At 43.0% G+C, this 18,412-nt stretch overlaps 1 protein-coding gene across 1 annotated transcript in view; it reads right to left on the bottom strand.

Annotated features, from left to right (window-relative positions):
• Nucleotides 1-18,412, bottom strand: part of LOC147673492 (unconventional myosin-Ie-like) — a 203,438-nt gene that overhangs the window by 72,862 nt on the left and 112,164 nt on the right. Inside the window, exons 6-14 of the mRNA XM_086947348.1 lie at nt 17,009-17,098; nt 13,987-14,118; nt 12,995-13,129; nt 11,136-11,268; nt 6,766-6,962; nt 6,143-6,223; nt 5,142-5,228; nt 4,325-4,411; nt 3,893-4,060 (exon numbers count right to left, since the gene is read on the bottom strand). Of these exons, the coding sequence (XP_086803474.1) occupies nt 3,893-4,060; nt 4,325-4,411; nt 5,142-5,228; nt 6,143-6,223; nt 6,766-6,962; nt 11,136-11,268; nt 12,995-13,129; nt 13,987-14,118; nt 17,009-17,098 (1,110 nt within the window). The remainder of the gene's footprint in view (nt 1-3,892; nt 4,061-4,324; nt 4,412-5,141; nt 5,229-6,142; nt 6,224-6,765; nt 6,963-11,135; nt 11,269-12,994; nt 13,130-13,986; nt 14,119-17,008; nt 17,099-18,412) is intronic.

The raw sequence follows: 18,412 nt of genomic DNA, 5'->3' as shown, positions 1-18,412 counted from the left end.
AACATGGCGTTGCAAATAGGAGTAATGACTTCACTAACCACGTCAATTACTGGAATGAAAATTTTAGGGGGGCAAGGATCTAGGGATGAGCCTGTTTTTACCTGTCTCATGAGATCTTTTATCTCCTGATTCGTCACATCCCTGAATCTAGTAAACGAGCAGTCCGGGTTATTTCTTGGTTGTTTAGGTTGTGTGTTGGTATTTGGTAAAGTAACCGAAAATTCCGAATATATGTCGTTTACTTTTGAAAAGAAGAAACCTGCTAAATTATTGCAGAATTCCTGTGAATGGGGAGGGCTCAAGTCTACCACTTTCCCTGCCAGAGTCTTGACTACTTCAAACAATTGTCGACTTGAGTTTTTTGATTTGTTAATTTGCTGCTCAAAATAGTTCTTTTTTTCCTCCTGAATCATTTGTTTATAGATGGTAAGTTAGTCTTTGTACTTGGCTTTGCTTATGTTGTCATACGTCTTGCGCCAGGTTCTTTCCTGGTTCCTGCAGATCTGTTTTTGCTTTCTGAGGGTCTCTGAGTACCACGGTGCTGAAGGCACTTTCCTGTTTTTCGATATGGTTTTTAGTGGAGCATGCGTTTCCACTGCATTGCCTACCCAATTGAGAAACTGCCCTACTGCTTCAGTAGGGTCTGACTGAATATCCGGGCGAGTGTTAGACAGGGACATCCTGAAGGTTTCGTAATCGATGTCCTTCCATACTCTGAATTTATTTTGAAAAGGGGTCTGTTTAGAGGGGTTGGTTCGTTTAATCGGTAAATGACACAAAATGGCATGGTGATCTGTCCATGTGAGAGGCAGTATTTTGGATACCTCCAACTCACTGATGTTGGCAAATATGGCATCCAAGGTATGTCCAGCATCATGTGTTGGTGCTTTTATGTGCTGGTTTAAACCCAGTGTGTGACATTCTGCTAGTAGAGCTTGAGTATCAGCCTCGTCTGTCTTGTCTAGATGGAAATTTATGTCTCCTAATGCCATAAAGGAGTCCTCAATGGCTAGAGGTTCCATCCAAGAAGTGAAGGCGGAAAGAAACTCTGCACGAGGTCCTGGTGGTCTATAGATGAGCACTCCCTTGAGGTTGTGTGAAGCGTTCAAATTGATGGCAAAGTGTAACTCCTCACATGCAGGCGATGGTACCGGGGAAATTCTGACTGGGAAAATATCCCGGGTAATAATTGCCAGGCCTCCTACCTCTTTTTCCCCCCTGCCTGTCCCGCCTATACACCTTAAAGCCGTCTGGTACTGCTACCTGAAGGTCGGGCTCCGATGTGTCATCCATCCATGTTTCAGTTACAAAAATATATCTATTGTGTGGTCCACAATTAGATCAGCGATATCCTGCCTATGCCTAGCCAGGGAGCGAGCGTTAATGAGGGAAATGGATATAGTAGTATGTTTGGTGGTGCCATCAGTCAGATGTTTGACTTTGTTATTAATTAGGGGAATGGTGGATTTACAGTCCCTACACCCTAGGGTAAGTGTTGGTTAGTGTAAGGGTACTATGTGTTGTAATGACATGCCTTGTAATGACATGCCTTGTAATGACATGCCTTGTAATGGGTGCGTTGTAATGGGTGCGTTGTAATGGAGGTTGCGTTGTAAAAGTTTCATTGTAATGGTAGTGCGTTGTAAAAGTTGCGTTGTAAAGGTCGTTTCCCCTTTCAGAGATTAAACAATAGTTATCAGCTGCCCTGGTTAACTGAAAAGATTAAAAGACCCAAACGTATTGAGAGATGCAGATTTAAGTGCAGTTTTCTAAATGGGATGAGAGTACACATTTTGTTGGTTCCTTATTCAAGTATGGTCATATAACATTTTAAGAAAATCTGTTTTAAAGTAAGTAAGTCTATACAATTATACAGCAATGACGATGACGAATCCTGACTGGCGTAATCTTCCTTCCCTCTGGACTTGCCCGTACAAGCCATCAAAAATTTCAGTCGGAGTGCAGAGCTTGCTGCAAAGAGGCATAAATGAACTTGGTCCATAAATGTCAGAAGGTGAACTGTGGACATTTGGGGAACACCAGAATGCGTATGAAATGCCAATGCACTTTGTAATGTGTTCAACTTAGCACTGGCGCCTGCCTATCCAGAGGTCTTTTGGAAGCACGTTGTGGAGACAACATATTAGAGCTAGTTCACCTTGGGCTGCTATCATCTTGATATAAGGCTCTCTAATCTTCATGGGAGGGAGGTCTCCATTAGCATGACGGATAGTGGTGTGTTTCAGGAATAAAGCCCACAAGAAAGCAGTTCCAGCAAATATGGGTGAATATGCACACTTTTATTTCACTGTATTTTTCAACATTTAGTACTTACTATACACCGGTAAAGATTAACAGCTGGGTCCTAGAGGTAAGCCCGTATTGTAATAGAAGCCAGGCTTCCTTAGGCATACGGGAATATATGAATGTTTTCTGCCCGCTTAAGGCCCTAGTTAGGCAAAATCACAGAGATTTTATCAGATTGAGAACACAGATCGAGATGAAATGACTGCTTGGGTGGAATCTTAGCTGTAATTTTATCTCTGTGATCTCTACTTTCGAGCAAAGGCCACCCGCATGGCACCTAAAAACGATACACCCTCTTGCAAATATTGAAAAAGCAGCCCCAACAAGTGCAGGTGTCACACAGCCAATGACACAACCACCACTGGGTAGCCCATAGGAAACCAAGATGCCCCCATTCCTAATATACAAACTAAGGAGAGCAGAGGCTGCCATAAACTTTATTCCTTGACATTGAACTTCTGCACAATAAAGGAGGTTGCAAGATGTTTACTGCACAATAAAGGAGGGATAAAGAAAGAAAGAGTTGGATACCACGTTCAGAAACTGAACATCTATGCTTAAAGCCAACCACCTAACTGGTTTATCTGTAGGAGCTTTGAACAGGGTGCAAATAAACTTTAGAAGTTTTATAAGGGGATGGAAGCAGTCCGAGTAGGCTCAAAGGGATGGTGGGATGATGAACGGCATGTAATTCTAAGATAGATTTCCAATGCAAAGAGTACTTTGCACGAGCTCATCATGCTGTGGACCAGGGTGTTCAGTTGGGTCATGTCAAAGAAGATGGCAAGGAGTGGGTGGATGTTTCAACTTTTGATTAAGTAGTTATTGACGGTGGAGAAGAGGTACTGAACCCAATATTGTCCAGTAAAGGGTGAAGGCCAGGGAGAGAACAACGGGTGGAGCGGAATGATGTTGGCTGGAAGGAGAAAGAAAAAAAAGCAAATATGTTTTTTGGTGCAGTGAGTGAGGAATTACATTTCCATAGGATACAGAGGAGGAACAGTCCACAAGATAGGAGGAACTACTCAGTGTGGCCCCAATGAGGCCCGATAACACAGTTGTGAAGAGAATGTTGCTACTGGTTGGATCAAAGGTGGCAGAGACTTTGAGGCGGGTGGAGAGGATTGTAGCAGATAGAGGTTTCCTAGTTGGGCACATGACAGGTTGATATTCTCAGTGGAGATTAGGGTATGGGGCTGAGGGAAGGACATGGACAGGGGGAAGAGTAATAAATGTGTAGGCACCTGCACATGAACATGCAAATAAAGGTGGAGTAAGAGTGTTTGTATCCAGTACATTAGCAAGGCATGTGTCCCACATTCAAGTTTGCAAAATGGTCACCTTTATTCAAATTTTCTAGTGATAGAGGCTTTTGAATAAAGGGGTGGAGACAGGCGAGAGCCTGGCTGTTAAAGCCTGGGACATCATTTGATTGACTCTCTGGCTAGTGCTGGCTACAACCCTTGCCTACTTTGCAAATACTGACTTTACGTCCTTGCCCACGTTTGCTTTCCCAGCGTGCTTCTGTTACCCCACCAACCACAGAAGTGATAGCTTTGCTCATTCACAACGTTGGCGTCCCTACCTTGCCAGCATAGTGATGGACGATGAAGCCCTTGTTCCAGCTGTTGAAGTGCTCATGCGTGCCAATGGCCATCTGAAGCTTCTGCAGAAGGGTCTGGTCCGCACCTTCTCCCTTGGCATGCATGGTGGCACACACGTCATCCAAGATGCTCATCACACCAGGGGGGCTCTGCAGAAAAACAGCAAAGGAGCAGTCTGGATTACACGCCTCATGTCCTTTAGTGTAAATGCCAAACCATGAGCGTGTGATTCAAAGATCGTATCACCATCAAGCACCAGGGCTGTGTGGCGAGCGGCTGTGAATGCAAAGAGCTGCATCTGGGTGAAACAGCTATCTGTACAAAGTCCTAGAACTTGAACAGGAGATATTTACAGAGTATTACTACATTAGAAGAGAAAGATAACATTCTTAGTGCAGAACGACTAAACTCACCACTTTATTCTCAATAAGGTCGCACACAATTTTGTTGTTGAAATATTCAATTGGGGTCCATCTGATACCCTCATGCACATACTCTTCCTAAAAGAGAAAAAATATGTGTGTGGTGACCTCATTTCTACAGACACTTATGCAGTGAGCAACAAATGAGAAGGACCATTGGGGCCCATCTAGAGTCAAGCCATAAACCTCCTTGCTCAATAACATGCGGGCCCTAGAGTCTTCATCCTTCCCTTGCCTTGACATTACTACTTAAACAAATTTGGATTGATGTCTTGCATTACCTTTAAGACCTTGTGTTAATATTTATTGCTTTAATCATAGAGCTTCAACTGGGCAGACTATCTTTAGAAATATTTCAAGTGACTAGTTTGGCTTCCCACATGTCCTGCAATATTTCTTCGGCTCGCACAGGAGCTGCTTTAAGTTACCGACCCCCTCCTTCCTGGGCTTAGTTCTATCTAGTGGACTCTCCAGAAGCGCATGGGCCTTGTACATATTGAGAGACCGACATCGGACGCCCTTTCTCAAACTTTTAAAGCCTGGTTCCCCTGAAATGCGAAGCCTGTACTGAACCCAATATCCCTCTAATTAAAAAGATCTATGAGAAATATTTTATTGCCATATAAGAAACATTGCGTGCCATAATCCTACTATGATAAGTTAAGTTTATGAAAGGAAAGCACAACAAAAGGTATATACCCTGAAACCCTGGTTGCGATAGTCTACGAGAAACCTTAGGAAATCCTCCCCCAACAGGTAAAATGTGCACCGCAGCAGATGTCGCTGCTGCAAAGCCCTCCTCCCTCACCTGCTCTGCTTTCAGGGTTAGCTCAATGAAGATCTGCTGTAGTTTCTCGTTCACAAAATTAATACAGAACTGCTCAAACCCGTTTTTCTAAGGGAAACAAAAGAGGTAGGTTAGAGGTCAGATTCATAGCACTCTGTATCACATATAGTAGGTAATCTTTAAAATGCAAACCAGTAAACATCTTTTTTCTCACTTTCAATTCACTCTTTCACTCCATGTTTCTTGTACATCCACCACCTTTCGTTTTGTCTCTGGCACTGTTCTCTCTCCGGCATTTACTCATTATCCCTTTTTTCTCTTTCACTCATTTTGTCGTAGTCGGTTTATCCATTTTCACGTCGCATTGCCTTTTCTCAAAGCTGCACTTTAATTCATTCTCTCCCGACAGACATCTGTTCTGCAGGTCATTATATCCTTATTTCTTTCTTTATCTGACTTCTTTTTCCAAATCTTTTTCACCTTCTTCCTTTCTTGTTCCCTATTCACGCTTTAGTTCCTCCTTCCCCTCATTAACTCCTTTTTCTGCTTTACTATTCCATTTCCATTTCTTCTAAGATTCTCTCCCCTTCTTTCTCATCTTATCAGCTGCCTAAATAGTTCTCTTTCCAACTTCGCCTCTCTTTCCCACTCAGTTTTCTCTGGATGTCTACCCTCCTTCATTCACCAGCTAGTTCTTCCTTCTTTTTCGCTCACCACTTCTCCAGTCTTTTAATCTGTTGCTGCCACAGTCCAATGGGTGTTGTGGACATGGGATTGGCAGGCAGAGGAAACTCTGAAGTTTGAGGCCATTGACACTCATTGTGTGGGCTTGGTCAATACATTCCATTTTGTAAAGCCCTGCAACCCACATTATTTCATAAGTAGCTAATACCCAGTTAAAATGTAGTTTCTTCAATAACTCTGGAAGGATCAACCAGTCCTGCAGAATTAGTGCCCTTAAGTTGCTCCAACATCTCGGCTGCATTTGCAATTAAGTTATTGGATAAACGTAGTTGCCATACCTGGAAGATCTCGAAGCCATAAATGTCCAGGACACCAATGTTGTACTCCTCCAGGTCCTTCTGGATGGCTTTATTTATGGCCTGGAAAGAATCAGTGTGCAGTGCAGGTTTAAAAGAGAGGCTATGCAAGATTAGGGGAAAGGGAAGAGCGGGCGTGAATGAAATTACAGAATATCTAGATCACAGAAGCCTCCCACACAACAGCCGGCAAAAACTTAATAGACTTTTAGAAAAGCGAGTCTAAGGGCTAGGGCTTCTGAAAATCAAGTAGGGCTTGAAATGCGGTATGAACTCCTCTTCTCTTACAGATAGTTGCCCTTTAATACACATCTTGCAGACAAAGCTTTCTCTAGATCTGTTCCTTCCCTCTTTGTATGCAAGTATATTCTTCAGAGGAACCACAATGTGCGTATACCAAAATACAACACCCAAAAGCAAATGCATTTATGCATTTCATCAACACATTGAGTAAATCACTATTAACTACTAAGAAGAAGAAAGAAGAAACCACAGCATTGTTGCAAGTGACAAGAAAGTATCTAATCTAGCACCAGATAGAAGTGATGAAACAGCTACAATCTAACCAAACAAGCGTAATGAACATGTGCTGCTGCGTAACTCACATCAACCAGGAAGTCAAACAGCCGGGTGTAGAGGGCCTTGGCAAGGGCGTCTCGTGTGAAGCTGGCTTGCTCTGCATTCAGCGTGACGTCTATCACCTCTGATTTTCCTCCCCATTTGCTGTCCATCTTTCGACTAGTCAGTTTCTCACGCAGGCCCTCCTGGTTGATCCCCAACAGGTAGGCTGGAAAGGCCAGAACTGCCAAAAAAACAGAATACCGCTAGTCACGCTCTACACTAGATTGTGAAGCTTAGGTATATATGGTGCCACTATTGAAGGACAGTTATGGATCCGATTGGGCATGTGAATGCAATATAGGCGGAATGAAGTAAAGATTTATGGGTGCAGAACTCAGAATTAGAAAGAGAAATGCAGGATTCATGGATGCTTTATGTCTTTGGTTTGGGCGTAGATTGTCATAATTATTGTAACGTGGTACCGTGAGCAGTGGCCAAGGCTGAATACCATTTTTGTCTTTCCTTGTATTTTTTCTTTTTGTACTGTTTACGCAAACTAAATAAAAATGCGTTAACAAAAACTAATCTGCAGCATTAGAATGATATTGTCAGGTTTGTACTGCTCCCAAAATTTTCAAATCAACATGATGCACTCTCATGGGAAAACACAACTCGGACAGGGGACCTATTGCAAAAAATCTGGCACCAATCAAAAACAATTATGCCAAACAAATTAAAAAAAATACGGATTAACCTGGGTGCACGCTCCTGTTTAAAAGAACAAAACAATAATGAAGAAACTTTTTTCAACTTGAGGATCATTTGATTATAACTATATGTAATGATTTGTTCTCTTTGAGTGGTGCAGCCCTGATTTAGTTTGTTTGTATGATGCACTCATGTTAAAGTTAAAAAAAGATTTCAGAGCTGTACAAAAACTCGAAATGCCCTAAGACAATGTGCCTAGACCATTTAACCAAAAGGCTTTGGAAGATGAAGAATCCTCTTAAAATCCTCTTGAGAAACGTGGTACCAAAACATAGTGCTAGAAAAACCTAGCAGTGCGAGGACTGTGAAATCAAAGAATATTGCAAAATGTACCTCTGTATGCTGGGTCAGGAACTAAACACAGCGAATCTGGGGCCAGGAAGTAAACCGAACATACAATACTGTACCACAAGTATCTCTGCTCCTAAAAAGGTGGACTGGAAAATAGGCCCAGAAGGGTGTGCATTACAGAGACTACATTTGCCTCCCAGAAATCCGCTCCAGGTGGAAAATTAACCAATGCCCTTGGAAAATTATAATCCAGATAAATCTCTGTTATGGGAAAGTTTGTCCACAGAATGACAGGCGAGGATGAAGTGCCCCTCTGAATAACATGCCAGGTGGAGGATCTCACAGACACTGCCCTGCCAGTAGACTGGAGCATAGAATGCCATGTGAGGAGGGAGTTATTCCAAAGAATGCTGCACTTGCAGGAACCCTGGATTTCAAATTCCTGTCATGTGGAATAAACTCCCATATACTGTTGTATATGAACTTCCCACATGCTTCTGCAGATGGAGAAACACCACCCATACCATAGTGCATCATGAAAACAGGCAGCAGAATGCTAAACTAAGATTGGAGAATCTCACAAAACTACAAATAAAGTGGTTATCCTAAATAATGCTCCCAAAACTGTGGAACAGACTGCTGCACCAAAATACTATGGGTCAGTATGGCAAAAAACACAAATACCTCACTCCCTTTGAGAATGGTTATTCAGAGAACAATGCTCACAACTGTTTGTAACCGGAGAACACTTGTGAGAATGTTGTGCCAACCAGATCTTAATGTGCGCCGGTGGTAGCCAGTGGGGCCCACCAGTACTCATTTTTGGGGACTCGCACTCATCCTCATCAGACATTTCCCCAGAGAAAGAGAGAAAAACACAGTGTCTGATAGTTGATTAAGGGGGCATGAGGTGGGTTCCAAACTACACTGCTTTTGTATTTGGAGTGCTGGTGCCACCCGCGGACTACTGAGCAGAGCTCTGAGCGCCAGCACTTATTCTTCTACGAATTAAACTTTGGTGCCAACAGGTTAATGAATCAGTGAATGATGCAATATCAGTAAAACTGTCCAACAAATGCAGTGCTAGGAAGATATTTGACTGGAGATTGGGCGCCAGGAAGAATACTGCCTTAAGAACTGTGCACCTCCGTGAAGGATCAAAGAATCCTATCCACGCCAGGAGGACTGGTTCCTACAGAATGCTTTGTTGGATGAAATGGTTCACATAACGAGCTTGGATGAAAACTGTTCCCACCTTGATATACCTTAAGGCAGACAGGTAAGAAAATGCTACACAAGGTGAACTACAATAAGCCTGCAGAATGCTATGCATAAATGAAAAACATACCTGGAATTCTATGCTACACATTAGAGAGCTATCACAACGTGGCATTGAAAGGAAAATTGACCAATGTACATAGCATTTATGGATATTACCCATAGAAGAAACACTCCTAGGAGATTGCTGCAACAGCAGGTGTCTTCCTTGTAAGGGCAAAGAGCCATTGCAGCCTCCCTGACATCCACAATGGTGATCTAAACATCTTGAAAGTTCTTGGCTTAGCTAGAGGCATGGTGGACAATGAATTTACATTGGGGCATGTGAAGACCCAAATAGGTTACACAAAAAGGTTTTTGGAGGCCTTCTTAATTTGTGGTGTAAAACCCGCTTATGGGGGTTGCCAGGAATGTTTTGTAGGGAAGGAGGAATATGGCTTAGCATTCCAACATGTATGCTGGGGGGTCGTGAGGATAGAGGACTTGTGACTGGCCACTGCTTCAGATGTTCTTCATTTCCTCAACAACAACACTGCACACGCATGCAGATAGGCCTCTACCAAGATGCTCTAGTCATAAACATAAAAACACACAAGATGATTGACGGAATGTTGCACAATGGCAAAACATTCACCCCCAGTCACAGATCTGGGTTTAATCCATCATTATTTTGCTCACCAAGCCACCCCAGTTCAGACATGGCCATATCCAATCAGTCTTGACCCTGTGCCTCATGGGAACAGTTCAGACCGAACTGACAAGCCATGTCTTCCCTGGACCAGAATCAAGCATCCTAGGACCGGTTTCTGGCTATCAGCCGTCTTCACCCAGGATAGCTGGACTCCAGTGGCGCAGTGAGCACTGGACCCACGTCTGGGCATACCCTTCACACATAGGGTGAACAGTAAAACACACTAGTCATAAACATAAGCAGGTTTAATACCTCTTTTGCAGATTTGAATCTGAAGTCTGAATGGAGCAAAATGCAACCTCCAGTGTCAGTGAGTGTCTATAGTCTAGCCTTAAACAGCTCTACCCTTCCAGCACTTCATTTAAATGCCCACCCTTACCGGTTCAGGTAGAATATATATATATATATATATATATATATATCTGGTCCACTGTGCATGTTCCAAGAAGCTCAGACTGTAGATAGCCCACCTCTGGTTCATCAATGAGAATATACAGGTGGTCTAGTACCAAAATCTCTAAAAGCTGCTTTTTAGATCTAGCACGACAGTGCAGCTGTCTGCAAGAGGAACCTAAGCAATACTTTAAAATACACCTAGAGTGGGCCCCATCTCAACTTGGTGGAGTATTACTCTCACACCTCATGCTAGTGGCTGTTTGTTAGATCACTTTACCTCCTGTGGAGTGCATGCATTACAATGTATGAGCAACTATTCAAATCAGAAAAATGCAATTAACATCCATCACACATTCACTTCTCATTCATCAATTCTAAACAGAGAAAAAACATTTTTTAATTTTCTTTTGCTGCAGTAAAACACTTGAGTGTGAGATATAATCGCCAACCATCATCACTAAAACTACCATTAGCAGTACGATGACCACTATGACCAATACCAACAGCACCATGACTAACATTACCACGAGTATCAACACCAACCCCTCCATTACAGTCACCTCTATTGCCACCATTACCATAAACACTTCTACCACCAACTATTATAACCACCATTACAACCAGCACGACATTTGTGTTGCCTGCTTGCATGTTTTACCACAGGAAAGTCAGACCTATTGACTTTGCCAATGCTTGTCCATTATGAACGTGACTCGGAGAGATAGGCTAAGCTTATTGTGCATGTGCACCATGTAAAAGCCTGGTATCAGCATTAAAATATAGGTATCCTGCCCAAATGCAACCTTCATGTCAAAAGCACAGACCGAGCTCTGCAAATCCACATCTTCGAGGGAACAGCCATTTATCAACGCTTAGGGTCGACATTTTGCAATCGGGCTGCACTCAACTTGGTGGAAAATGGCATCCCTCACCCCATTGACATATACTGCTCACTTCCAGCCCTGTTCCCTGGTGACCGTATATACTCACAGTCTTCGCTCTCCACCACAGCGTAGTTTCCCGTCTCCTTGAACGAAATGTTCCCAAGGTGCAGGATTCCAGCCACAATCTGCATTACTGAGGTTTGATCTTCTGTGGACAGACCCACCACCTGCATGGCAGCCTGAAAAACATAAGAGCAAGGAGCCATCTCAGGTACAGAGGGTGGTAAGCTACATACCACTGACTTGATGGATCTGAGAATTCTACCTGTAATCGCTTACTCAATCCACTGATACAAGAACCAACCAAGTCTCTCTGAAACTTCACCGCCACACACAGAATCCCTTCCTAAACTTCACCACCAGAAGCCAATGTTTTCCCAATCCTTCATCTAGTCAACGTGTGCAATCATTCCATCATTTTTCTACACCTCAACACCACCACCGTCTGTATCATTCAAGGCATCATTACCACCTACAGATTATGACCGGTCACCATGACCCACAACATTCTTCATATACCTCAACTACCACCAGCACACACCCGTTGTCTTACTAATCATCCACAGCAGTTGGTGTCTCTCAGGCCTTTACCAACCCTCCCCACCAGCAGTTCTGACCTAAACTCTTTACTTTCTCCCCCCTCAACAGGACCCTCGAAGGTCCTTTAAACCCTTGAATGTCAGAGAGCCATTCCCAACCTATAAGCACCCACTCTCCTGTATCCTCCGAGGCCTTCTAACTCTAGAAAACTAGTAACCGCTGCATTCTAGCCTTCACCAGCACCAGCTACACTCCCACCTTCTGCATACACACTCAATCCCTCCCAATCACTCAACGCAATAATCACCCAATGATCACCTTTCAACCAAACACCTCGTCTTTCACCTGCTAGCCCACCCACCCACCTCCTTTCAACACCACACACAAAACTGCTTCCAACTCATTACAACCTCTGACTGTTTTTCATTCCACAACATTATTCGAACCACCACCCACTGAATCCCTTCCACCCCTTTACCTCTCGCACCCTTCCATTCCCTCTTAGCACCTCCCCAAACAGTAACTGCTTGGGGTGCAGTTCAGTCCTTTATAACACTCAACCCGATCACCGGCTGCCACTGAAACACCTCCAATCCCTCCATGACAGCACCTGATCCACCACTCATCCCCAAAACTACTGGCACCTTCTCCAACGCTACCCAGACCCCTTTAAAGCACTTTTACTCCCTTCTAAAACTGCGTCCCACTAATAAATTCTTAAACATTTCCAGTCCATCAGTACCAACCACTGGATCCTTCCAAACCCTACAGAAACCAGTGCATTGCCAATTTGCACTCACAAGCTACACCCAATAAATTCCTTCAAATTCCTTACAGCCCCTTCCAATACTTTGCTGCAGCCAGCATCCTCTCTGTTACTACCAAACCCTACTAGTCTTCTTCCACCTGCTCTTTCAGTCTTTTTGCACCACTTGCCCATACTCAGTCTGCTTCATTCCCCACCCTCCTGGCAACTACTGAATGTTTGACTGTCTGCACAGCCTGCACCAGCTCATATCTCCTTTGTTATACCTCTCCCCATTTGTGCTTTCAATCTAATCTTCTTGATCCACAGCTCTCCTCTGCCACCAGCTGTTACCTACCCACACTTAACTCCTCTAAACAAACACCATGTGGCCAACAGGGAAACCACTTCAAAGAAAACCCTATTGTTTCACTGATGTGACTCCAGTCCTGGTAGAGTTAAATAAGGGACATATTTTCAGGTGCCATTAATGCTTCGAGGCATTGAAGGCCCATGACCGCTGACACAAATGTACTGCAACTAGACAGTGAAGAATCAGCGGCTGTCAAATAGTTGTCGCCGGGTACCAAATCTGGAATGTGCCAGCAGCTACCCCTCACCACTGTCTCCAAAAACTCCTTCTTGTCGTCCATGTCATCCACTCGGTACGAAGCGGATTGGTTGAGATAGAAATAATAGTCTGGTGTGGTGATTCCCAGGTTCTCCCGCTCCTCAGGCGTCACTCCCTCTAACAGCTAAGTGTGAGAAACAGTGAAGCGGAAGTAAACGTTAGTAACAGTTTTTTGTCATTAATAGCATAAAAGAAAAAAAAATTGAATATAAATTAAAGCATTCTGTGTGCTGGTGCATCCCTAAATCCCAGGAATGACCTATTCCTCATGCTTTATTTATGGGGAAAATATTCTTGGGCATGAACCCATTCCCATGAATTATGTATTTAGAAACATTTCAGTTGTGTAATAAATAAGTAAATTAAAAAAAAATAATTGTCAAACACATTGTACATTGAGTTGTTTTGGAATTCAGACTTAAATCAGTGACCTGCAGGTTACACATACAGCTAGCCGTTGGAGACACCTAACCTCCTCTGTGCCATTTTCTGGTCTTTAAAAAAGTATATGACATAAGTCTGAATACCTCCATCTTGAGCATCACTTTCATTAGGCCACAGAGGAATAACTAAATGTCAACCATTCAATATAGGATTAGAAACAAAACCACAAACCAACCCAACCGGTCCAATGCTGTTCCTCTTTTTCTAGCCTCAGAGGAAATAATTATTATATTCATAACTTTAGCATGGAAAACTTAAGGATAAAAAAAATACACTGAGAAATAAATCAATGGAGAGTAGGATTACTGAGCAAATTACCGGTCTGTTGAATGTTAGTGTTAGCTTGTTTTGAACCCCCTATAGCTACTGCCTAAAATTCCACAAACTAAACCTTCTGTACAGGAAACCCTGAATGGGCACTATTGACTATTTATATATTGCGAAACAGCTATTACGTACGGCACTTGGAGCAGCATCATATTTACCAGCCACTCAAAACTACCTTATAGTGATCTATGGTCACCCTGCTCTACTTACCTGGTAGTAAATGTGGAAACTCCTCTCACCAGCGTTCTGGTTGACCACTCTCGACTTCTCTAGTAGAAAGTTGGATATTTTCCCTCCATCTGGCTCTCCACCGCGGCTGAACTGAATCTCGAAATACTTCCCCTGAAGATGAAAAGGGTAAAAAAAAAAATGGAACGAGGGCACGTTAGTCAACCACCTTCAACATAGCACCCTTAATCATAAATGAAATGGCCACTAAATTCAGGAAATAGGCATGAAGGACAACTAATATGAAAAAGGGCAAAATAAGCCTGTACCCATTTGCAACCTTGATAGATTTAAAACTAAACTCCTGCTGGCATTCCACCAGAGACTATGCTAAAATGAAATAGGTCTAAGAAATCATTTTTTCACGTTTCAATTTTTTTTTCTAACGTATGGACATCAGCAATAGACAACTGCAAATGGCAAGTTACCGGAGGAAGATTCAAGGAGTGCATATGAAGGATCGAAAAATGTGGTACAACATTAGCATCATGCAATATATCCAAAATACATAGAATAGACTATCAATTATAAACTAAAATCTATCTGAATTCCGGCTCGTGATCATCCCTCATTGAGCAAAATACTTTAGAAAAAGTGTTACATTACAGGAGTATCACTCTTCGTACCTGGAACACTGCAGTGTAGCCGCCAAGCCTGGAGATCCACACTTGCATTGATGTGAAAGTTTCTTTAATATCGGGTGCATTCACAAAAAATAGTCACTTTTCTTCTATCATAAACAGGGATATACTTTATGTCAAACACCTCAGGGTTCCAAAATAGGTCCTCTACTTGGCTTCATATCTGGATTTCAGCTAAACTCAATGGCAATAGTATGGTCTTCCATCCGCCGGATAAGAATCTGCAGGACTAGTCCCTGGTATTTTAGCAGAATCTTGACATCTTTCACATTTATATTCATAATCTAACATGCCAATGAGGAGCCCTAGAAGTTCTCTCAAAGAAAAAGCCTTGCTCCAAGGTTCGACCAAGATTAATCTATTTTTTATGTTGCAAGTTTTAATAATAGCTTCCTGGATCCTGGTGTAATAGACTTTCTGAAATGAAGATGGTACACAGTATCTACAGCATCAAGAGGTTAACTCACTCCCCCAAAGGAACCTTTCCAGTTTTTAATGAAGTTTTTTTGTCAACGCTTGCATTTTCAAACTGCTATTCCCTAGAGATAGGTCTGTGCAGCCCAAGGCATTGTTGACTGAATATTTATCAGGATTTATATTCAATTGACTCTACAATTGTCTCCAAAGTTTTCAGGCATAACAAAAGTTCAAATTCGGGAAGGACCTCAAGGCCTGGCTCTCCCAACGATACTCCACCAAGTTCAACCAGAAGGCCCCCCCTGCCCAATCCCCCGTGCCTTGAGACCCTTAAGTTGAGTGGCCGCACTATACAAATACCCGATTGATTGAAAGTAATCAGAACACCCTTACAATAAAAATTAAACAAATGGATGCTTTAACTATAGTCAACAATTTCAACGCTTTTAAATCAGCATTTAACCAAGAATGCCTGGAAAATCACCCGTGGTGCCACATCAATCCATTCCAGTGGCCTCCGAGCCAAAAAGAAACTGCTGATCTTTCTTAAAATCTACAGGCCTTTTACATCTGTGGGAAATAGAAAAAACATGCCTAGAAAAAAAAGAAGATTCAGCACAAGAAAACTAGTGACCCTGAAAAACACAGGGACAGGCTTCATAAAGCTCGGATTGAAAACACCCAGCAATACTTCTGGAACAGTGTATGTTTCTCATATGACTGATAAGCTGTTAGGAGACAATGTCACTCTCCAACATACTACGGATGTCTCAGCTTTGGAAATAGCTCGACTAACACCATTTCTATACTCCTGCTACCATTTACCTTAATAGTTTCATCTAAAGGTTCTGAACTCTGTTTTCACACCTGAAAATGTACGCAAGTATGATTTAATGGGCGACGTGCTGCTCATTGTTTTGGGTACATTGAATGGCCCGTAACACAAAATCGTAGAATCAGCCAGACCTTTTTTTAACCAGTGTAACCTATCGCCTTTAACATCTGAAAGCCAGGAATTTGCATTCATCATCTTTCTCCAACACATTTTGTGTGGAAGAAACACCGGACACCCTGGGGCACTCGTGCCAATGCGTTCATATAAAGTAAAGTATCATGTGCCCCTGTCCCAATCAAACTGTGGAACAGAATAGCACAGAGTGAGGGGGATCGCAGCTGCCATTTTATCTAGATGCTAGTTGGAAGAAAGTGGCGGATGTTACATGGGAAAAACATAAAATTCCCCATCTGATTCTTGGATTTTTCACAGTAGGCCATTTAATGTCAAAAAATGTTAGAAGAAACCTCTCCTTAATTAAACTGGGGCATTCTTCAGGGGAACATCCTTTACAACGCGGATGTTACCCCGCAGTGCAGTTACAACGCGTCTTTTACAACGCAAGTCGTAACCACGACTTGCGCTGGAGGGCGCTCTAGGCTAAGGAATAGTAGATTTACTATTCCAACACCTTCCCTACTGTACGTAGGCTGGTGTTGGAATAGTAAATTTAACTTATCCTAAGTTTAGCACCCCTACAGCGCAAGTCGTGGTAACGGCTTGCGTTGTAAAAGGCGTGTTGTAAAGTACCGCGATGTAATACATCGCGTGGCAACAACGTACATCTCATTCTTGATGATTGTAGCCAACACCATTGGTGCCAAGAATGGACTTGCAATGACATTGTTTACAACTCTGATTAAACAATTTAGTCTGGGTCACTCATCATGAATATTTTTACTATCTTCGTTTACACCTTTATTTTGCTCTCTTTTGAAATGATACACACTTTAGAATCATAGTACTGAATGTGGGTGGCAGCTAGACAAGCTTTGTGAGCCAAGTTCAGGCCATGAAAGAAAAGGGTATGAATGTTAGGTAGGGAAGGACATTCTAGACACACTAGGGGTCCTCAATAATCCAAGTGGAGACGGAGGACTTAAATACTCACAAATCTGCTGGAGTTGTTGTTTCGGACTGTCTTGGCATTCCCGAAGGCCTCCAAGAGAGGATTAGATTTCAGTATGATGTCCTTAACATGCTGTAGGAGACATTTGTTACCATGTTAGTTACAACAAATAAATCACGGCTGACGGGTGATGTAATTGATAAGACCAGGAAGTTAAACAAGGAAACAAAAGGAAACAAAGAAAAATAGGCTGGAGGTATGAATGGTCAAGAACAAAAACTAGTGACTGAATGAGGAAACGTATTTCCTTAAACAGAATTGCCACTCTTTGCTTGAATTTGCCAACACAACAAATCCTTTCGATGAACAGGAAAATGAACGTGGCACCTACCAATATGCATGGACAAAGTTTAGCTGCTTAGTGATCAGACTTGGAGGGTGATTGCCTGCAAACTCTTCTTTATATATCATACCACTACTTCGGAATAACCAGGAAATGGTCAGGTATGGAAAGCTTTTAAGTGGAACAAAGTTTGGTTTTTTTTTTGTAAAATTTTTATTTTGCGTAGCACAAAAGGAACAATAGACAAAACGTACCACATCGGGCGCACAGATGATCCCACATAGTGGGAAAAACAGTAGATCAGGACGAGGCAGAGGTACAGTGCGGGAAAAAGGGGCAAACTCTAGACTCAAATAATCGCAGGGTAGAGGCAGTCCTATACGCAGTTCCATAGCCGGGAGTCTCTGCTAATCAAGCTGGGAATAGGCCAAGAGTCCCAAAAATGCAAAAAGGTGCCTCGTCCATGAAGCATAGGTTCCCGACTGCAGACCGAAGAGAACACAAACATAACTTCCCACGTCCCACCCTCTTCCCCCCCGTGACGCTGCCACACTCACTCTCCATTCATCCGTCACGCATACTTAAAGCTGAAAGAGATGCAAGGTCCTCAATGATGCTGGGCATACTGCCGAGGGCAAACCAGTAGAAAGAAAGGACACCAAGGGACCCCATATGTGTTTAAAGTTTTTGTAATTGCCGAGGAAGATGTCCGCCATTCTCTCAAGACTCAGGAGCCTCCACAGCCTCGCGTGCCAGAGTGAAATCGCCGGTGCCTCCTTCCGCTTCCAGGCTGCAGCCAGCGTGAGCTTGGCAGCGCCTAAGCAAAGCCATAGAATCTTCTTGTCCGCTCGTGTCTGGTGCTCAAGGCCGGGGTCCCTCAGACCCAGGAGTACGAATGCCAAAGAGTTGTCAATAGGGTACCGCAAAATGTCTTTAATATGTGAGAGAATCTCATCCCAGAAGGGTTTGATGATTGGGCAGTCCCACCAAATGTGGCGGAAGTCCCGCCGAAGGCCACAGCCCTCCAACACTTATCCGAGACAGCCGGGTAGATACGATGAAGCCGGGCCGGGACCATATACCACTGTGTAAGAGTTTTTAAG

Source organism: Lissotriton vulgaris, chromosome 12, assembly GCF_964263255.1.
Source record: "Lissotriton vulgaris chromosome 12, aLisVul1.2, whole genome shotgun sequence".
Taxonomy (NCBI): domain Eukaryota; kingdom Metazoa; phylum Chordata; class Amphibia; order Caudata; family Salamandridae; genus Lissotriton; species Lissotriton vulgaris.
This window is presented reverse-complemented; position numbering and strand designations above follow the sequence as displayed.